Here is a 20,968-nt window from a genome sequence, read left to right as displayed (position 1 = left end):
TCTTCTTTTTTGTGGAGAAATTTCACTGTGATGAGATATTCCAGTTAATTTTTCTGACAGTTTTCTTTGATTTGGGGATACTGTGAAAACTTCTTGGTCTTGTAATGTCGATATATATATTGTATTCTTGTCGCACAGATAGAGGTTCATTGCCTAAAAATATAATGCATTGCCATTGGATTTGATAGCAAAACAAACCACACTTCATTGTACTTACTTCTTTCAAATATAAATTCTCATCCTGATTAGAGAACTTCCTTTGTTTTGTTGAGAAAAGTTTAGCTATCCACAAATGCTGTTTCTTTTCTACCTAGTCTCTTAACTTTGTGTTATCTAATCTTGTATATAATACTCTCCTGAAACTGCTCTGTTAAAGGTTACCATCCACTATACAAGAGTCTCCTTCCTGCCACTATTCTATTTTTCAATTCACCCTTGTTATACGAGCAGCTTAACCTTTCTAAAGCATGTTTCATTTTTCAATCCCTAACTCAGAAACACTAAGTAGAAACTAGTGGAATGAATGGTGGCAAGTAGGGTGAGGCCAGATTCTCGTGGTCCTTGAAAGCTCCATTTCAAGAGAGAAATTTGTGAGAAGGGGATTAACACGATAAAAGGTGTTGTTTTACTTAGACCCTGCCAGTAGCAGTGGGCAGATGACAGATGAGGGAGATGAGTCTGGGTGATCAGCTGCCACATAGATCAGGTATACTGTGCTGATGGGAAGGACAGACTGACTGTCTTGTGGACTCGGGCCTGCCCAAAATGCTACCTTGTTGAGTTGTTCATGGTATCGGTTAGAAGTTAGCTTCCAAATGAATGTGAGCTTGTGTAGCATATATACAAGATGAGGCAATTCAGTTAAAGAGTAGCGATATGATTTTAGATGCAAAAGCCATAGTATCTGATTTCACCTGGGCATGTAGGACTGTGCCCAGGAACATCCAGCGATTCTCTTTTTAAGAGCCATGTCTATATTTAGCTAACCTCACTAAATAAATCCCTTGTCCATTTCCTCAGGATCCCAGGTCAGATGAACCAGACAAAAAATTCTGGTTCTGCTATTGCTGTAAACTTGTACGAACCTGTGCTCCTCGGGTACCCTCCCGGGCGTCCAGGATCTCTCTCCCAGCTCATTCATTACCCTGCTACCTCGGAGAAAAGTTTCTATCCCAGCATGCTTTCACTAAATTTTCAGATAAAACGTATCCATTTTGATGGTCTCAACAAGATCGTCCAACACATTCCCAGAGCAGAGTTGGAAACTTTCCATTTATACAGAAGTGTCCAAAGAAGGGAGAGCCAATAAAAGACTCCTGGCAAATGAGCTCTCAAATTTGGTCTGCATTAAGTAGAGATCATCTAATCAGCCCGACAGTAAAAGTGTCAAATTTCGCAAATACCTACAAAAGGACGTAAAGGGATCATCTAACGTTAAAGTTTGCTCACCTGAATAAATTGACCAGGGTTCCTACACTCTCTGCAGCTCAGATTCTAATCCGGGGTTTTCAGCATCAGGTGTAGGCAGCCAATTGGGCCGTCTGAGCGCCGTGCATCCTGGGAGCTGTAGTTTCCCGCCCCTCCGCCCGACTACAAGTGGAGCCGCTGGAGGACGGTTGCTTGGGGTTATTAGCAAGCGGGAAGTATGGCGGCAGCGCGTGTGGACGCGGCTTTGCCTCCTGGAGAAGGTAAGGCGATCCTCACCCCTGAGTCCTAAGCCTTACTCTGTGGAACTGAAGTAATTAATTACCTGGTAGAGAAAAGAAGCCTGGGTTTATGGGTGCAGTTCTGGACCAGTTCTTTTGATGGGAGCTTGTGGACATCGCGGAGGCGCGCTGCCCTCTGGGAGTTGTAGTCTCCGTGCTCTGCCTAGCTCTGCAGCGTTGAGGCGAGGCCCGGGCGGGGGACTACAGCCCCCAAGGCTCTTTGCGCGCGGGCACCCCGGATCCCGCGCTCCTTAGTCTACTTGGGTGGTGGGTTTCGGACTGCGGTGACCTTTCTAGGGTGTCTACTTTGAGTTCTGGGTGCCCAAGTGAAAACTGCAGGATCTCCCGCTCTCACGTTACTGTCCCCCTTTCCCTCGGTTCTAGAACATTCGGGACACCCTCTATCAAGCCCAGCTCCCTAGACTGACGTTGAACCCTTTCTTGGAAGTGTCCGGTGGCTCTGATAAAATCTGGGGGTGATCCAGAGCCTACAGTTCTGCACCCCTACTTCTGCAGACGGGACCCGCGGGCCGGGTTTGGTCGCTGCCCGGCGGGGTGCGGGGCGCGGGTGCGTCTGTGACCTGGAGCCGCGGGAACCGAGCTCCTTTGTTTTGGTTACAGCGCTTCCAGTTCTGAGGCTCGGCTGTGCAGTCAGTTTGAGGGCCCGCCCCGCTGTCGAGTGGAGCCTTTCTCCACGGCTTAGAACAGGGGCTCATTATATTTTGGGGGACAGGGGGGCAATCGGTGGTTCTAAGCAGTCTGTGGACTCCTTGGAATTGTGTGCAAAAGCTGTGCGTTTTCTTGGGACCCAGTACACAGCTTGCTCCAAAATTCTCAAAATCCCATGACTCCCTCCAGCCCCCAACCCCAAATGCTAGAAGTCATTAGAGACAATGGGAAAACATTGCATCTCTTCAGGAGCGCGTTCTCGAGTAATTATTTCCCTCCGTGGTCTTAATTTGGGTATAATTGTGAAATTGGCAGTTTCTCAGGGCCCCGCCTCCCTCTGATATCTGCTTCTCAAAAACTCCACCTCCCCGGCCCTCCCAAGGCAGCTTAGAGTAGGAGCAATTAACATTTATACAGCACGTTTTATGTGAGTTAGAAGACGTTTCCATTGCTTTTTATTTTATTTTACGTCATCTTGTTTTCTCTGTATACACCATGATAACGCAGGTATTATTATCAAATCTATCTTACAGATTAGAAAAGTGAGCCCCAAAGAGATCAGTAACTTGCCCAAGACACCACAATGGTGAAGTAGTGGAGCCAGAATTTGAACGTCTTTTGTACCGAATTACTTTAGTGAGTGCTGTGAGCTAGGGATGGGACTAAGTGCTCTCTTTTCATCCCCCCCCCCCATCAATTTAATGAATTAGGTGCATTATTCCCATTTTGTGGATAAATTAACTGAAGTATATACTTTGATTTGGGGCACTATAGGACAGTGATGGCGAACTTTTTGAGCTCGGCGTGTCAGCATTTTGAAGAACCCTAACTTAACTCTGGTGCCGTGTCACATATAGAAATTTCTTGATATTTGCAACCATAGTAAAACAAAGATTTATATTTTTGATATTTATTGTATATAGTTAAATGCCATTTAACAAAGAAAAATCAACCAAGAAAATGAGTTCATGTGTCACCTCTGACACGCGTGTCATAGATTTGCCATCACTGCTATAGGATATACTGGTAGTTGGACTGTATGTACGTTGATCTCTAGCAAAAGATGAGTTCCACTTAAAAATACTATCATTACTTAGCCACAGAATGTGGAAATACTAGTTTATGTTTAAATGTGAAGAATTCAAAAGTATTTCATCATAGAACTTGAGCAGCATAACAACTGGTCGACCAGTCGTTCGATTGCTGAGGCTTTCACAAGAGATTATATATATATATATTATATATATATATATATATTCCATCCCTGTGCTCAGGGGTAGTATTTGTGTTTTCTAATAGTTTCCTTTCTCTTTTCTAGGGTTAGTGGTCAATTGGTCAGGGAAGGGGCTACAGAAATTAAGTGCAAACTTACCCTGTGAAGCTGACATTCATACTTTGATTTTGGATAAAAATCAGATTATCAAATTGGAAAATCTTGAGAAATGCAGTCGATTAATACAGGTAAGTATTGTATCTGGAGAAATAGTTATATTAGAACCAGTTTATTATATCTAATAAAATAACCAAGCAAAAAGTAACTGTGCAGGCTTGGAAAGTAGTAAATGTTGCCTTAAATCTTTACATGACAGTTTCTCCTGAAGATGAACACATATGTGCTACATTTAGGGTGGACTAGAAACAGAGGCATTTGTTTTTAAAAAGCCAACATTTTATGTTAGTAAAATATTGTGTTAGGATAGCCTTGTACCTCATGATAGGGGCAAAGGGTTCATTCATGCAACAAATGTAATTGGGTGCCCCATATATGTCTGGCACTATTCTAGATTTTGACTGAGACAGTTTAAGGACTGCATTCTGTGGAGCTTGTATTCTCAAGTAGTTGCTGTGTTAGCAATGTTTTCCCTTTTGTAATTGGAGGAGATGTTATTGCTGAGGGTTATGTGTATTTTCCATTGCTTAGGAGTAGCAGCAGCAGCATCAACAAGCTAATAATTACTCTAGAACAGGGGTCCTCAAACTACGGCCCGCCGAAAACATTTATCCTGCCCACCGGGTGTTTTTGCCACCACTGTGTGCATAGGAATTTGTTCATAGTTTTTTTTAAACTATAGTCCGGCCCTCCAACGGTCTCAGGGACAGTGAACTGGTCCCCTGTTTAAAAAGTTTGAGGACCCCTGCTCTAGAATATATACCTAAACAGCATATGTGAAAAGTACAGATTGGGTTTATATATTTGGACATGTTTGGCCATATAAACAAATCTTTTTAAGCACCTTAATGTGAAAATAATCTATATTTTATTCCAAAGAGTAATGATATGTTTCCTTTCCACAGTTGTCAGTGGCTAATAATCGGCTGGTACGGATGATGGGTGTGGCCAAACTGACCCAACTCCGGGTATTAAATTTGCCTCATAATAGCATTGGCTATGTGGAAGGGCTAAAGGAACTAGTACATTTGGAGTGGCTGAATTTGGCAGGAAATAATCTCAAGGTGAACTGGGTTTTTTTGTTTTGTGGGTTTTTTTAAGTAATTATGTTTGAGGTTTTTTCAATTTACAAAAGTATTCACTGTAAAAACTAAATTCAAGCAGTTTAAAAATGAATAGAGTAGCCGAAACCAGTTTGGCTCAGTGGATAGAGCATCGGCCTGCGGACTGGAAGGTCCCAGGTTCGATTCCGGTCAAGGGCATGTACCTGGGTTGCGGGCACAACCCCAGTGGGGGATGTGCAGGAGGCGGCTGATCGATGTTTCTCTCTCATCGATGTTTCTGACTCTCTCTCTCTCTCCCTTCCTCTCTGTAAAAAATCAATAAAATATATATTTAAAAAAAAATGAATAGAGTAAAAAAAAAAAAAATGAAAGTACCCGCTCATACTGTGCAGGGATAATTTCAGTTAACATAAACTAAAAAAATCTTATTTTAAAACACATAACAGTATAATATTCTTTTAAATGTGAACAAGGAATCTATTTTATACTTAAAAATGGATCAAACAGAATGAAATGTTAGGAGAAAGACTATATTATGCTTCATTAAGCTTTAAGTAAATGTTTAATGGTATAGTGGAGAATACACTGTTTTAAAAGTGGGGTTCTGGATTCTAATCCTGCTTCCACCACTTAGGAGCTCTATAATTTTGGGCAAGTTAATAAATATCTCTGTGTCTTACATTTTGATATGCTAGTTGAGGGGACTGGATTAAATGATATTATTAACAGTTGACTTTTATTGAACAATTAATTTAGCCTAGGTACTATTCTAAGCAGTTTAACTGTATTAACTCAGTCTCATGACAGCCTCTGAGGTAGGTAGTGTTTGAAGCAAGTATAGATGAGGAAACCAAAGAGTAGAGAAGTTAAGTAACTTACTTGAGGTCACACAGCCAGGATTACAATCAGGATTTGAATCCAGCGAGTTTGTCTCCCCTCTTAACTTGTAAAGTCCTTGCCCTCTCAGCTATCATGTGACATCACTATGGTTTCTTTAATTTCTGAATATCTGGGATGATATGATCCTCTACTCTGAGAGCAATAATGAAGGTGGGAGCTTGCTCCATAACATTTTGCCAAATTCTGTTAGCTTTGTTTTCTCTTTTTCTTGCTAAGCACCACTCCTCTGCTTCCAATAATAAGCAGAGGAGCCCTAGCTGGTTTGGCTCAGTGGATAGAGCATTGGCCTGCGGACTGAAGGGTCCCAGGTTTGATTCCAGTCAAGGGCACGTGCCCGGGTTGGGGGCTTAATCCCCAGGAGGGGGCATGCAGGAGGCCGCCGATCGATGATTCTCTCTCATCATTGATGTTTCTATCTCTCCTTCTCCCTTCCTCTCTGAAATCAATAAAGAATATATTTTTAAAAATAAATAAATAAGCAGAGGAGGCAGGAGACTCAGCTACAAGAAACCAAGGAAGTTGCTTTATTTTGATTTTGTTTGCGTAAACTGACATAATAATTTTCTTGTGCTAGGCCATGGAGCAAATCAATAGCTGCACAGCTCTACAGCACCTCGATTTATCAGATAATAACTTACCCCAGATAGGTGATATATCTAAGTTGGTATCACTGAAGGTAAGTGTGTGTTCTATGTCATTTCTGAAATTTTATACTAAAATACCAATAGAAAGTTATCTGTTTGACTTTAAAGCAGCCTACTACATATGAAGAACAGACTGTGTTCATTACAATAAAAATTCTATTACAGTGTGAAACTTTTTGTTTTTAGTGTCTATAACTGATGTAATTAAAACTGGTAATTGTAATTAAGGTTAATTCTTATTTACTATCCTTCAAACATGAAATTCCCTTCATGTCCAACCAGCCTGCTAGCAGCTTTGAAGTAAGTACATATTGGCGAGGTTGAGCATAATTATTCCTGAACATGAGCCTGTGTTCTTGACGCTCGGAATTGCTGTTGTTTTTTAGTAACAGGTATTATTAAGTTATCAAAGTTATCTTCACTTTAATTTTAAAAAATAAACCTGTACCATATAGCACATTTTATGGAGGAAAATGTATCATGCAACCAAATAAGTAACAGTTAAGAGGCATGATTATCTTATTAGAATCTGGGTGTTCAGAGAGATTTTGGGTCCACATTGTTGCTGACCTTGAGTCAGCTTCATGTGCGAGTAGCACATGCTAGTTTCCAAGAGAATACAGAGACTCTGTGGGAAAATGCATGCAGAGTGCCAGTTTGGAGCTGGTAGCAGACATGCTGATTGGTCCTCCCTTTCCCCTGACGCAATAGGAATGAGGACTCCCTCATCTCTAGGTCATAATGGTTTTTGCACCTTGGAGTTGGGATCCCTGCCTGATGGGGTCTTTTGGACGCTGGCACATCATCAGGGGAATTAGAGCAAATTATGGATTCTGTGTTCCCTCCCTCCCTTTCTCCCTTCCTCTCCTCCTCCCTCCCTTCCCCTCTTCCCCCCTCCCTTTCTTTCTCCCTTCCTCCTTCTCTTTTGGAAAATTTGCTTTATACATGGTTGTTTTAATAAGTGTTTTCTTTCTGTTTCTTTCTCAACCTCTATATTGATGTTTTAAAAAGTAATGAACCGTTTGTTGGAAATTGCTCAAGTTTTAATAAACTAAATCTCATGAAATGCTAGTTGCTACCCCTAGCATGTGTTCTTGGACAAGTCTGTAAAGTTTCTTAGGCTTAGAATGTGGACAAGAAAGAGAGAGGACCAGACAACAACGCATGACTCTTCTACCATTAAGTCTTTGATTTGTGTGCTATGAGATGTATAATAAAATAGGTCCCTGTTTTCACACATACCATTTTGGTTTTTGTCAAAATAGACCCATTCATTTATAATCTTTTCATTTGTAAGTCATGTTGTTTTTACTTTTAAGACCCTGCTTTTACATGGAAACATCATCACCTCTCTTAGAATGGTACCGGCTTATCTACCGAGAAGTCTCGCTATCCTTTCTTTGGCGGAAAATGGAATTCGGGACTTAAATGAGGTAAAATTTGAGGGTGTTCTCTGGAAACCAAGAAGCTGCAAAGTTGTGAGAAAGGAGGAGAAACACAGGAGAAAGTTGTGAGCTCACTGTTGGACTGTGAGCCTCTTGGAAGAAACTGCATCAAGATGAAACACTGGCTCTAGCTGATCATTATTTTTCCTTCCATTTTCTTTTCTTAATGTCAGTGGATCATGAAAGCATAATTTCATATGTAATGTGCAGTTATTCCATTTGTAAGTGATTGGAGGTAGAGGGACATCTACACTAAAGAGGTTAGGGCACACTGTGCACCTTCCTCTGGCTGCTATTAGGTTTTCAGTTGTCTTTGCTGGGACGCAGTGCTGATGCTTTCTAAGCGACTTTGTGCAGCAAGGGCAGATGGCCATATCGTTGGAATTTGGAAGTCGGTGGATAATATAAGAGTGTTACTTGTCGCTTTTCAGAACAAGAGGGGAATTGTTACTTTCTCAAATTGCCAAAGATGTGTAATCACGAAAGCCTTGTGCTTGACACTGAATAGTCCGATTTGTTCAACAGACATATCCTTTGTTCCAGATCTCTTTTTTGGCATCCTTAAGTGAATTGGAACAGTTGTCGATCATGAGCAATCCTTGTGTGATGGCAACACCTTCCATTCCAGGGTTCGACTATCGGCCGTACATCGTCAGCTGGTGCTTAAACCTCAGAGTCCTGGATGGATATGTGATTTCTCAGAAAGAAAGGTGAACATGACCTTTTTAACATCACATTTACCATGCAAGTTACTAAAAAGACCATTTCTAGCTTTCGACAGATTAATAAACTGAATATTTCTTTAAATGTGCATTTAAAATGAATATCCTTGTGCAGTCATACAGCAGACTCTGTGCTGTTTGCTTAGGATTTTCTATCCTTTCTACAAAAGAATTTCAGTTCCAGAGGTTGGGTCTCAGATCAGTCCCACAAAAGCTTGCAATTCACCAGATATGTAAGGCAGAATTAAAAATAACTTAGGACCCAACTACCCTTTATAACAGAGACTCTGGGAAAATGTATGCAGTTCCAGGTGGGAGCTGGTACCAGACTTGCTGATTGGTCCTCCCCTTTCCTACCTGTGAAGCAGTAGAAACGAGGACTCCCTCATCTGTAGATCATTGATGGTTTTCGCACCTTGGAGTCGGGACCCTGCCTGGTGGGGTCTTTTGGACGCTGGCACATGATCAGTGGAGTTAGAGGCTTAGGGGAGGTAAGGAGCTAGGATGTGGGCAAAGTGGTTGGAGTTAGAGGGGATTGTGAGAACTGAAGTGAGTTTATGCTCATCTCTGTGCCTCACTTCACTTCCTCCTCTCAATGCATATGTACATGCCATTATAGACTCAGCACATACATTCTTCCTCACCTTTTTTTGCCCTTTTGTCCTGGAGACTGGCAGCAGGCCCTTGAGGGGTTTCCTAATGAGGGGATGAGTGGTAGATCACAGGGTTTTCCTTTTCTTTTCCCTGCAGTTTCGTCTAGTTGCTGAATCGGGCAAGGGGCAGTGAGGAATAGCAACCAGGAGCTACACAGTGGTGGTGCTGGTGTGGGGTGGGGGACTTAATGTCAAGTCTAGTTTGCCTACCAAAAAGTGTGGCTTTTTCCTTTATCCTGTAGTAAGTGTTGCCATGTACGCATGAACCTTATTTTGTTTCCAACTGTGGGTAGTTCTAAAGCTGGAATATGGATTTACTTGGATTATCTTCTCCAGATCTTTCTTTAAGTGAAAGAAGTTGTTGGATTTTTCTGTGGGAGTAGGCAACATTTTCACATGTGGGAGGCAGCATGGAGAGATGGTTAGAAATGAGAGTCTGGCATAAAGAGAGACCTGGAAGGGAGATGAGCCCTGGTGAAGAGAGACAAGAGAAGGCTTCATCACATCTTCCCCTGCCACCCATTAGCTGTGTGGCCTGGGCAGGGCCCTTGGCTTCTCCAAGCCTTAGTCTCTCATCTGTCAAACGTGGGGAATACTACCTCACTCTCAAGGTAATGAGGATAGAGGATATAAATAGCATAATACTGGTCATACACTAGGTGCTTAATATATGATAAGTCATTACTTTTGGATAGGGAGTAGGGATTGAAGTGATTTGAAGGAACTAAAGCAAGTGTTAAGAAACAAAATATTTGTTGAGTCGGTGAATAATAATACAAAGGTTATGTTTCTACACTGTGAAAGTGGTTTTAACAGGTGACTTTCAGGAAATTTGTACTTCTTTGAACTTCCTGTTTAACTTCAGAGACTCCAGGGGTTAGGAAACAGTGCATTCACTTGGGTGGCCTCCCTTTGTGTGAGGGCCCTGCACTGAAGTCTGGAGGGAGGCAGAGGGGAGGGCAGCACACTAACAACCCTTTCTCAGATGAGTTCTTTTCCCCCAGATTAAAGAAAAAAGTTTCATAATTCAGGTCTAGTCTCAAAAAGGATATTTACAAATACCCATATCATCCCCACTGAGAGTATGGAACAGCCAGCACTCCAGAGATCTCCTTTGCCCCACTCCCATCATAAAACTCCCCTCCCTGCTAGAGATAACCATTGTATTGGCTTTTAGTTGTTGTTGTTAATCCTCACCTGACGATATTTTTCTATTGATTTTTTAGAAAGAATGGAAGGGACGGGGAGAGACAGAGAGAAACATTGATTGGTTGCCTCCTGCACACACTCTGACTGGGGCATGAGATTGAGCCTGCAACCAAGATACGGACACTTGACCAGAATCTAACCTGTGACCCTTTAGTCCGCAGGCCAACACTCTAACCTCTGAGCCTAACCAGCTAGGGCTATTTTGACTTTTTGATAATCCAGAAAGATTATTATCTTTCCTGGTTATTATGGAGTCTGTAAATCAACCAGCTCCCGCCAGAGTAGCTGAAATTAAAAGGATGGACAATACTCACAAATAAGTGTTGCTGAGTACGTGGAGCAATTGGAACTCTCATACACTGTTCTAGGAATGTATGTGGTTCAATCACTTTGAAAAACGGGCAGTATTTACTGAAGCTAAACATACAGATACATTCCCTGTAGCCTAACAGTTTGACTTCTGGTCTATACCCTACAGAAATGGGTGCTCTGTCTACCAAAAGATATGGACAAGCGTGTCCATAGCAGCCTATTCATAATAGCTTCAAACACTGGGAGCTCTTTGGGACATTTGAGAAATGACCCAAATGCCAGTCCATGGAAGAATGGGTAAATAGAAATATTCAGACTAAAGAATCTAGATTGTTATTGATGCCACACTAGTGAGAAAAATGCTATTGCAGGTGATGTCCGAGACAGCCCTGGAGTCTACACTGTACTCCCATGTTTTAGAGTATCTCTGGAAATATGCTATTCAGGGGGGAGGAATTAGGCTAAGGGAGAACTATTGTCTTAAAAATCATTGAGTAGCCTGCGCAGTGTTCAAAACATCCTCCTGGCCAATCTTGGGGATTGTCCTGAGGATAGGAAGGACTTTCCAGTTTTCATATGTACTCGGCCTGTTATTTCCTAAAAACATCCAGGTTAAATTTTTCTCCCTCATGAGAAGTATCCTAGTTTCTTGGATGACTTCAGGTAGCCACATCTTAAGTGTGTGTGTCATAGAAAGAGTCACTGAGCAGTCACCCCCCTGTGGTGCTTTGGCTAGTGCTTTCTGTGGGAGAAGGGCAGCTGTGGAAAGACCAGCACCTTTGTATAGCACCTGAGAATTTGGATTTCTTTCTGAATTTGTTTCCATCTGTTTTACTCTTTACAGGACACAACTATGCCTCTGTTGCTTAGAGATCAGAGCCTAGTTAGGAAGCAGAACTTTGGAGATGTTTCTCTTTTTTTTGAAAAGATATTCAAAATATAGGGAAGTAGAGAGAGTACCTAACATAGGAACATCTCAGTACCCACCATGCAGCCTCCAGAGTTACCAGCATTTTGCCGATCCTGTTTCATCTATCCCCCACTTTTTTTGTTAGAGTATTTTATTTTATTTTTATTTATTTTTAAATATTTTATTGATTTTTACAGAGAGGAAGAGTAAGGGATAGAGAGTTAGAAACATCGATGAGAGAGAAACATCGATCTGCTGCCTCCTGCACACCTCCCACTGGGGATGTGCCCGCAACCAAAGTACAGGCCGTTGACCGGAATCAGACCTGGGACCCTTAAGTCCGTAGGCCGACTCTTTGTCCACTGAGCCAAACCAGTTATGGCATGTTAGAGTATTTTAAAAGCAAATACCAGTATCATTTTATTCAATACTCTTTTTTTTTTTAAAGAGCAGGTTGTTTTCATTTTCTCTTTTAATAGTTGTTACTTCTGTTATATTATGTAAACTGTTCCTTTAATTTCAAGAGAAATATCATATTCCAGTGATTTGAAAGTCATGTTATAGCTGAATGAATGTTAATTTTGTTTTTCTTTTTGTTGGCAATGGTATCTTAATTGGCAGGGAGTTTTTTTACCCAGGAGAAAATTTTATGGATTCATACATTTGTATAATGGTATGTTTTTGATGAATGAAAAGCAAAGGCAAGAAAAACATTTTACATTCACTGATGCTCCACAGTTTATGGTTTTTCTCACACTTATACTGTGGGGCACTGGAGCCTGAGCCTTCTTTGTCATTTTACTTTTGTTGCTCCTTCATCCCAGACTACACGCCATCTACAACATGGAAGTGTTGCTCGCTGGTTATGTTCAAGTTGACAGTTGCCATTTGCTGTGGACCTTTTTGGAGGGAGAGCTTTTCAACAAGTGATTTGCTTGGCAGAACTTATGGAAACTTAGAGCAGATTTCATGAAGATTCTGAATGATCTTTATTTTAACTGTTTTTATGAAATAGAATAAACATTTTATTAGACTAAGAATGGGTTATCTGACTTAGTTAATCTACTTGGCATACCACATATATCACTGAAGGAAAGCAGTCTTTCCTTTCTTGTGACCCTGGAAGATTGCTAACTAAGCTTGTTATATTGTATTGCACCATGACTCCTTTGCAGGATTTAACCAGGTATCAAGAGGACAGTTTCTCTTCAGTCTATAATAGACCTTGGGTGGCTTGACAGTTTTGGACAGTACAGTTTGTATGATGTGGATACCTTGATATGAAGGTCCAAGGAAATAGTCGAGAATTGGCAGTGATTTTCAAACTATCTGCAATGCTTAGCTAATTGTATAAAAACAGAGAAACCAAGTATATCAAAATGATCCAACCTCAACTTCAAGTTGAGGGCCAAGTTTAAGAATGGCAAAATTAAGGCAATGGCATGTTAAACAAAAGTAAATAAATAAACCAATTCAAACATGTGTCTATATATATATATAAAAGCCTAAGCGACCCTTACAACTTGTCGACTGAACAACTAGTCGACCAGTCGCTATGACGACACAGTGACCACCAGGGGGCAGACTGTACTCAATGCAGGAGATGCCCCCTGGTGGTCAGTGTGCTCCCACTGCCAACCTCCTGTGGCTGGCCAACCTCCTGCAGCCAGCCAACCTCCTGCGTCCCTCCCCCTGGCTGGGCCCCGATTGGCCTTGATCACTGGCCAGGCCGAGGGACCCCCCCCACCTGTGTACGAATCCATGCACAGGGCCTCTAGTGGAAAAATAAACAGTAATAGAATGACCTCCCACAAATCCAATATCTAACTTCAGTGGTTTTTAACTCATGGCCAACCTTGTTCATTTAAACATACTTCACCTACTTCCTCTTCTGTGTTACTTTTAAGCAGATCTCAGATTACATATAATTTCATCTGTGAATATTTCAGTATATATCTCTAAAAGATAAGGGCTCTTCAAGAAATAACTATAATACTATTATCACATGTCATCTGTAATATATTTGGGTACTTCAGTTTAACAGTGAATGGAGGGAATACGTATTGCTTCTTTGAAAATAATTTTGAAATAGTTGGAACCATTAGTACAAATCTATGGAAATGCCCCTAAGCAAGAAAAAAGGTTTGAGTCATGTTAAGAGTGAATCAGAAGGATCGATTAAAAGTTGAGTGAGTTTTATTTATGAAAAACATCCAACAATGCTATAAAGGTAATTAAGATGGGAGATCATATTGCTTAAAATTGTATGCTAGTACTATCTACCTGGTGTCACCTTCTCTTTATGTCCCCCAATTCCAGTTTGAAAGCTGAATGGCTCTATAGTCAAGGCAAGGGGAGAGCATATCGGCCTGGCCAGCATGTCCAGCTTGTCCAGTATCTAGCTCTGGTCTGTCCTCTTACTTCTACACTGGGTCTTCAAACAGCAGAGGATGCCAAGCTAGAGAAGATTCTGAGCAAGCAGAGGTGAGCCCACTTGTTTATAGCAGCTGATGAATTCATAGTGAAAATACCTCTGGGTCTTTACTGCGGGGTCAGTGGGACTGAGGCCAGTGCTGCAGCCCACACCCCCCACCCCTACCCTCCCATGCTTTCGTTCTGAGGTTTGACAGAATGTATGATGTTTCCATGTCTCTGGATTTATTTTTGTTCATCAGTTTATGTTGTTCGTTATATTCCACAAATGAGTGAGGTGACATGATATTTATCCTTCTCTGACTGGCTTATTTCACTTAGCATAATGCTCTCCAGGTCCATCCATGTGCACCCACATTTCTGAGCGTTTTGGCCCCTTGTCACTGTAGCAGGCGGGCAGGGAACTGAACCACACAGTGCAATCCAGTTTGCTCCACAGCAGCCGCATTGCTAATCATGCCTGGGGAGAGCCAAGCAATATGGGAGGATGGAATTTTTTTTAAAATGGATCTGTTCTTTTAATGTAGGTGTTCCTTTTGGGCTTTTAAATACATTAAGAAGTATAGCTAACAACATGTGTTAGTGAGGATATGGAGAAAAGGGAATCTTTGTGCACTGTTGGTGGGAATGCAGACTGGTGCAGCCACTGTGGAAAGCAGTATGGAATTACCTCAAAAAATTAAAAATGGAACAGCCTTATGATCCAGGGATTCCACTTCTGGGAATTTATCCAAAGAAACCCAAAACACCAATTTGAAAGAATATATGTACCCCTATGTTCATTGCAGTGTTATTTACAACTGGTGGCCTGGTGCACGAAATTCATGGTGGTGTGGGGGGCTGTCCCTCAGTCCGGCCTGCACCCTCTCCAATCTGGGACATCCCTCTCATAATCCGGGATCACTGACTCCTAACCACTCACCTGCCTGCCCAATTGCCCCTAACCACTCTGCCTGCCATTCTGCTCCCCCACAACTCCCCCCTGCCCCCCACTGGCCTGATTGCCCCCAACTGCCTACCCAGCTGGCCTGCTCACCCCCAACTACTCCCCCCTGCTGGCCTGGTCAACCCCAACTGCCCCACCCGCCAGACTGATCACCCCCAACTGCCCTCCCCTCCTGGCCTGATCGCCCCTAACCTCCTCCATGGCCTTGTCCGGAAGGATGTCCAGAAGTTCTCCGGTCTAATTAGCATATTACCCTTTTAGATAGCCAAGATTTAAAGCAGCCCAAGTGTCCATCAGTAGACAAGTAGATGGAAAAACTGTGGTATATTTGCACAATGTAATGCTACTCTGCTGTAAAAAGCAAGAACATTTTATCCTTTGCAACAGCACATATGGACCTAGAGAACTTATGCTAAATGAAATAAGCCAGTCAGAGAAAGACAAGTATCATATGATTTCACTCATATGTAGAATTTAATGAATTAACTGAACTACTAAGCAAAGAAGGCAGGCAGACAGCTCTGGAGGGGAGAGGGAAGGGGGAAGGGATGGGTGTGTGTGTGTGTAGGGGTGGGGGATGAGCAAAAAAGAAGAAAAGAAATATAGCTAGAAGCATTTAGTTACTTTTATTTTTTAAATCAGAGATCCTGCCTTAAATGTTTGTACAAGTGTATGTATATGAGCTATCTGTCTATGTGATTTAAAAATAAGTTCCTTAACCCTTCCTATCCAGTGCTTTTGAATGAGACTTTGTAATTTGGTGGTGATTAGAGGTATCTACTTTGAAGATTGTAAACTTCTACCTTTCTGATAGGAAGCATAAAAGCTTGCTTTTCTGGGTGTTTGTTAAATCACATCCGATGTTGTTGACGTTTAGGTTTCATCAGAGGCAGTTAATGAACCAAAGCCAAAATGAAGAGTTGTCTTGTCTTCCTCCTACTGAAACAAAGGCACCAGAGCATTCAAGCCCCCTTCAAGATTGCCAGACAGTCCAGGAGTGCGGTAAGAAAGTAATTAATCTGTTTTCTTCAAATTATTTGATCCGTTGAGCATCGTAAAACAGAAAAGGTGCATATTTTCATAATTTTTATTAGTTTTTTAACTTAAGTGGTCATTTGAATCTTATATTTTATATATACATGTATATACACTCATACATATATATGTAGGTATGTATATCATAAATATTTTTAAAAATTCAGAGCACTTCACTTTTTGTATTGATCTGATACTTTGATTATTATGATTATTGAAAGAAATTATTTTCTTAAAAATATTTGGTTTGATGTTTTAGGCTTATTGGAGGAATCAATGAAGGCATTTTATTGCATTTTACTCTATTTCAAGGATTAAATTTTCTTAAAAAGATGTAACTGAAAAATACGTCTTAACTCACACACACAAATAATATGTGAGGTGATTGATGTTTTAATTAACCAGATGTCAGGAATCTTTCACAACATATACATATGTTAAATCACCACAATGTATACTTACAATATCTTACAATTTTGTATGTCAGTTACACCTTGATGGAGCTGAAATTTAAGAAAACAAAAACTTTACATATGTTGTGGTTTCAATGATACTCTGTTGATTCTTTTAGACCCCGTCATCCAAGTAAATTCTTGGGTTGGGATAAGCAGTAATGATGATCAATTATATGCCGTTAGGAGTAACTTTCCAGCCTCTCTACATACTACAAAGTATTCTCGAAATGACCTGCACCTGGAAGACATACAGACAGATGAGGACAAGTTGAACTGTAGTCTTCTCTCTTCAGAGTCTACTTTTATGCCGGTTGCATCAGGGCTCTCCCCAGTATCACCTACAGTTGAGCTGCGGCTACAAGACATTGACTTGGGCCTAGAAGATGGTACAAATGACGCCGTGAAAGGGCAGGAAGACCAGGAATTGGGTACAGAAGAGGAAAAAGCTTTGTGGGCTACAAACGAGAATTCTGTTCAAATGATGAAAAGTGCAGTCAGTGCAGAGGTCAGTGAGAAAGATGGGCTGGTACCTTGCCCTGAGCTAGCAGTAGCCAGTGCTCTCTCGAAAGTTGACATGCACAGCCTTTTATCTTCTCCTGAGCCAGTTGGACACAGTGTCTTACATGCAAAACCAGACAGAAAAGAAACCATATCTGAAACTGCTTCAGAAGAACTTCCTTGCAGGGCTTTCCCCCAGAGCTCTGTTGCTTTGGGACAAGATCAAGTTGCCCTTCAGAAACTGAATGAAGCAGCCACCACACTGCAGGCCTGTTGGCGGGGCTTTTATGCCAGGAACTATAGCCCTCAAGCTAAAGGCGTGCGCTATGAAATCCGGCTGCGCAGAATGCAGGAGCACATTGTCTGCCTCACCGACGAAGTAAGGAGGTGAGTCAAAGACCTGTCAGGTGCTGTGCTGTTGGTTTGGGGGCGTCATTCTTCGAGCTGATTCGGAACACTGAATCAGTGCTGCTGTGCTCGGGACACATTCATACCACGTTGCCACACCTGGCTAACTTGTCTCCTACAGTACACTGACAGCATCTCGAGGGCAGACACTGTCACGTGCATCTCCATGTCGGTACATAGATGCAGCATAGCAGTAATGCTGAGTGAATACATGCCTTTAAGGCATCTCTAAACCTAAACACACAAAGGAACAGAAAATGTAGAAAAACTGGATAAGTATAAAAATGAGAAAGTCTACATAGAACTAACTAGGTGACCTGAGAATTAAAGAAAAGAGCAGGAATTTAAAAGGGGTTAAAATACTGGGGCAGTGGTAGGAATTATGCCTTAATTCCGTGGCTCACTTGTTTTACTGACTGCTGACTCAGAAAAATTAAGATTTCAAAATTTATTTTGAGTATTAGTATTCCAGCCAGCAACAGCTATTAATAGCATCAGGTGGGAGAGGAGAAGGCAGTAAATGAGACTGAGAAGGAACAGCCAGAGTGGTAAATACCACTGGAGTGGTCCCAGCTCCAACAGGGAAATGTTTTAGGAGAGTAGAGAGGTGCTGTAGGGAGGATAGAGAAGTGTACATTAGCTTGAGAAGCTGGGGTTATTGGTGGCTGTGTTGGGGCTCCAAGACTATCTTCAGGTTTGGTGATTTGCTAAAAGGACTCTGAAAAGCTATTCTGTTCATGATTATGGTTTATTATAATGAAAGGTTAGGACACACATTAAAGTCAGCAGAGGAGAAAGATAGGTGGGGCAGAGTCCAGGAGAGACCTGGCACAAGCTTCTCGGTGTCCTCTCCTGGTGGAGTTGTAAGGGCAGGGCTTGATTCTCCCAGCAACGATGTGTGACAATACCTGGGAAGCACTGCCAACCAGGGAAGTCACTCTCAAGTCTTCATGCCCAGGGTTTTTATTAGGGCTCAGCCATATAGACAGTGACTGACCTTCACTGTTCAGACTGATACAGACTGAGCAAAAACACTTACTCACCAGACCTGGCCAGGTAGTTCAGTTGACTAGAGTGTTGCCCCAATACGCCAAGGTTGTGAGTTTGATCTCCAGTCAGGGCACATACAAGAATCAACCAATGAATGCGTAAGTAAGTGGAAGAACAAACTGATGTTTCTCTCTTCTCTCTCTCTCTCTCTAAAATCAATAAGTAAAACTTAAAAAACAAAACACTTATTCACTAGAAAGCACAGCGTTAGCATAAACTATCTGGTTTAGTTCAAAGTCCCACCTATGTATACAGATACTCTTACCAATGGGACATTCCAAGGGCTTAGGTTCCCAGGGCTCAACAGGTTACCTCCTAGGAGCCAATCAAGGGCACTTCTGTCTTGAGAATACATAGAGTTTGAACACTCCAGGCTGCTGAATTAACCTTTCCTGCCCAGTGAGGTTCTGAAGAACAGCTTTGGTGGCATTGTGGGATGATGGCAGTCTGGAATAGGTTGAGAGTGAATGAGAGGTAGAAAGTGAGTGTAGCTAACTCTTTTGGGATGTGTTGCTGTGAGGAAGAGAGGAGCTGGAGGAGAATATGGAGTTAAGGGGGAAAAAATTACAGATAGGAGATAAAGAACATGTTTATGTATTGATGGAAATGATTCAATAAAGAGGGAAGAACTGATGGTTCAGAGGAAAGAAAGACATGTAGGCTTGAAGTTTTTGAAAAGATTAGAGAGGACAGGATCCAGTGTGCAAGTAGAGGGAGTGGGCTGAGGCTGGAGCAGACATGAGGTATAGGTTTTGATGCTGAGGGATGGGCAAGTCCTGTGTGATGGATGCCTCTCCTTGAATCGTGACGCATAAGATGTGGTCAACATTTAAAAATGAAGAGAGGAGTGAGGATGTGGAAGGTTTATGGAGAGAAGTGTGAGGTATTCATTTTAAAAATGAGCTTATAAGGGGAATGGAGGAGAATTGCTGGACAGTGTGAGGAAAACTTAAAACAATAGGTCAGGTATGATTTTCCTCAGTTCTCTGCCGTTCTATTCTGATGGGGGTGGTTACTTTGGTCCATACAGGTATGATTTTTCCTAGTTGTAGAGGGAAGGGCAAGGAGTTGAAGATATTTGGGGGTGATTATTATAATGACAGGTCTTGGCATTTAAACGAGGTAAGAGCCCGGCAGGGGTGGTTCAGTGGTTGAGCATCCACCTATGAACCAAGTCTAGGTGAAGATTAGATGTCTAGATTGTTGCACTGGGGTGGAGGAGCAGGTGAACTGGGAAGATGGGAGGTAGTGGTTTGTGTGGGTACTTGAGGCCATTTTTTTAAAATGGTGGTGTCAAAATAAATGACTGGGCCTCGAATGAGACAATGAGAAGGAGTGACGAGGGTGGATTATTCTTAGAGCATCCATGGGAATGTTGAGGTCTCCACAAATGATGACGGGAATGGGACAGTGAGAAAGACTGTGCTGAGACTTCAGTGAATGGGGGCAGATAATGGGAAATCAACATTTGAAAAGAGTTTGGGGAGATTTAGTTCCTCAAGGAGGAAGGTAAAGAATAGCTTGTACACATCAGTGAGAAGTAGTCTCCTGACCCTAATGGGCAAGTGAAAACGATATCTTCCACTTGAGAGGGCTACAATGCCCTCAGAAGTGTGTCTGATTTGGTCAAGGAAAAGTTCACCTAAGAGGTTGACTATTCAGGGTGGGGCAGTAGTAGGCTTACAATTGTGAATACGCAAAAATACAGAATTCATTATTGTATTATTATTAATTATTGTATTATTTTCCACATGAACAACTGTAAGCCTACTACCCTGTATAAGGGAGCTGGCTAATTACAATTCAGGAGTCTCAGATGGCACAGAAGACCTTGGGGGGCTAGAGATTGTGAGGAATTGGGTCAGAATTCAGAACAAGATGATGGTTACAGTCTGGGAGATAATGGGCAGCTAGGGGAGCCTTAGATGTGTGATAGGCATAAGTATGGAGAGGGTGGCAGTGAGCCCAGGGTCTGACTTGAATGAGTAGGGGAAGTGATGGGATGAGGTGGAGGTGGCTGATTGGTGAGAGCAAGAAGCTCATGAGAAACTGGGGCAAACTGAAGTTTGGTGGGATTAGTCCTGCTAGTCTAGAGGGTGTTTCTCACTGTTATCCTATTCCTTAACTCCTTTCTGCAGCTGATGCCTCTTGTGTGTTTGGGTGGGAAATTGAGGCCAAATAAAGAGCCATTTAATATTGTATTTTTCATCACTGGCAATACTTTGTGGAACCAATATAATCTGAATTTCAGTTCCACCTCATTTGACTTATTTGTTCAGTCATAATTTAAAACTTGTTCCAGCTTAGATATTTTAAAAGTAGAAAGGACTGTTACTTGGTTTTTAATGTCTGCAGTGGATGTGCTTATTGGTTGTTACAAGAAGTGCAAGTCAAAGCACCCTTCCTTGTGTCAGTAATGGAATTTGAATTCTTATAGATTAAGAAAAGAAAGAGATGAAGAACGTATTAAAAATTTTGTACAAGAAGAGGCTGTCAAATTCCTTTGGAACAGTAAACTT

General features: G+C 41.7%; 1 protein-coding gene across 1 annotated transcript in view; it reads left to right on the top strand.

Moving 5' to 3' along the window:
• The first annotated feature begins 1,455 nt into the window (after window positions 1-1,455).
• Window positions 1,456-20,968, top strand: part of CEP97 (centrosomal protein 97kDa) — a 23,738-nt gene continuing 4,225 nt past the window's right edge. Inside the window, exons 1-10 of the mRNA XM_006772590.2 lie at window positions 1,456-1,688; window positions 3,694-3,836; window positions 4,671-4,829; window positions 6,304-6,405; window positions 7,693-7,806; window positions 8,362-8,528; window positions 13,944-14,108; window positions 15,881-16,005; window positions 16,610-17,378; window positions 20,887-20,960. Of these exons, the coding sequence (XP_006772653.1) occupies window positions 1,646-1,688; window positions 3,694-3,836; window positions 4,671-4,829; window positions 6,304-6,405; window positions 7,693-7,806; window positions 8,362-8,528; window positions 13,944-14,108; window positions 15,881-16,005; window positions 16,610-17,378; window positions 20,887-20,960 (1,861 nt within the window). The 5' untranslated portion in view covers window positions 1,456-1,645. The remainder of the gene's footprint in view (window positions 1,689-3,693; window positions 3,837-4,670; window positions 4,830-6,303; window positions 6,406-7,692; window positions 7,807-8,361; window positions 8,529-13,943; window positions 14,109-15,880; window positions 16,006-16,609; window positions 17,379-20,886; window positions 20,961-20,968) is intronic.

This window comes from Myotis davidii, unplaced genomic scaffold (assembly GCF_000327345.1).
Source record: "Myotis davidii unplaced genomic scaffold, ASM32734v1 scaffold5, whole genome shotgun sequence".
Taxonomy (NCBI): Eukaryota; Metazoa; Chordata; class Mammalia; order Chiroptera; family Vespertilionidae; genus Myotis; species Myotis davidii.
The sequence above is the reverse complement of the archived record's forward strand: the minus strand, read 5'-3'. Positions and strand labels throughout refer to the sequence as shown.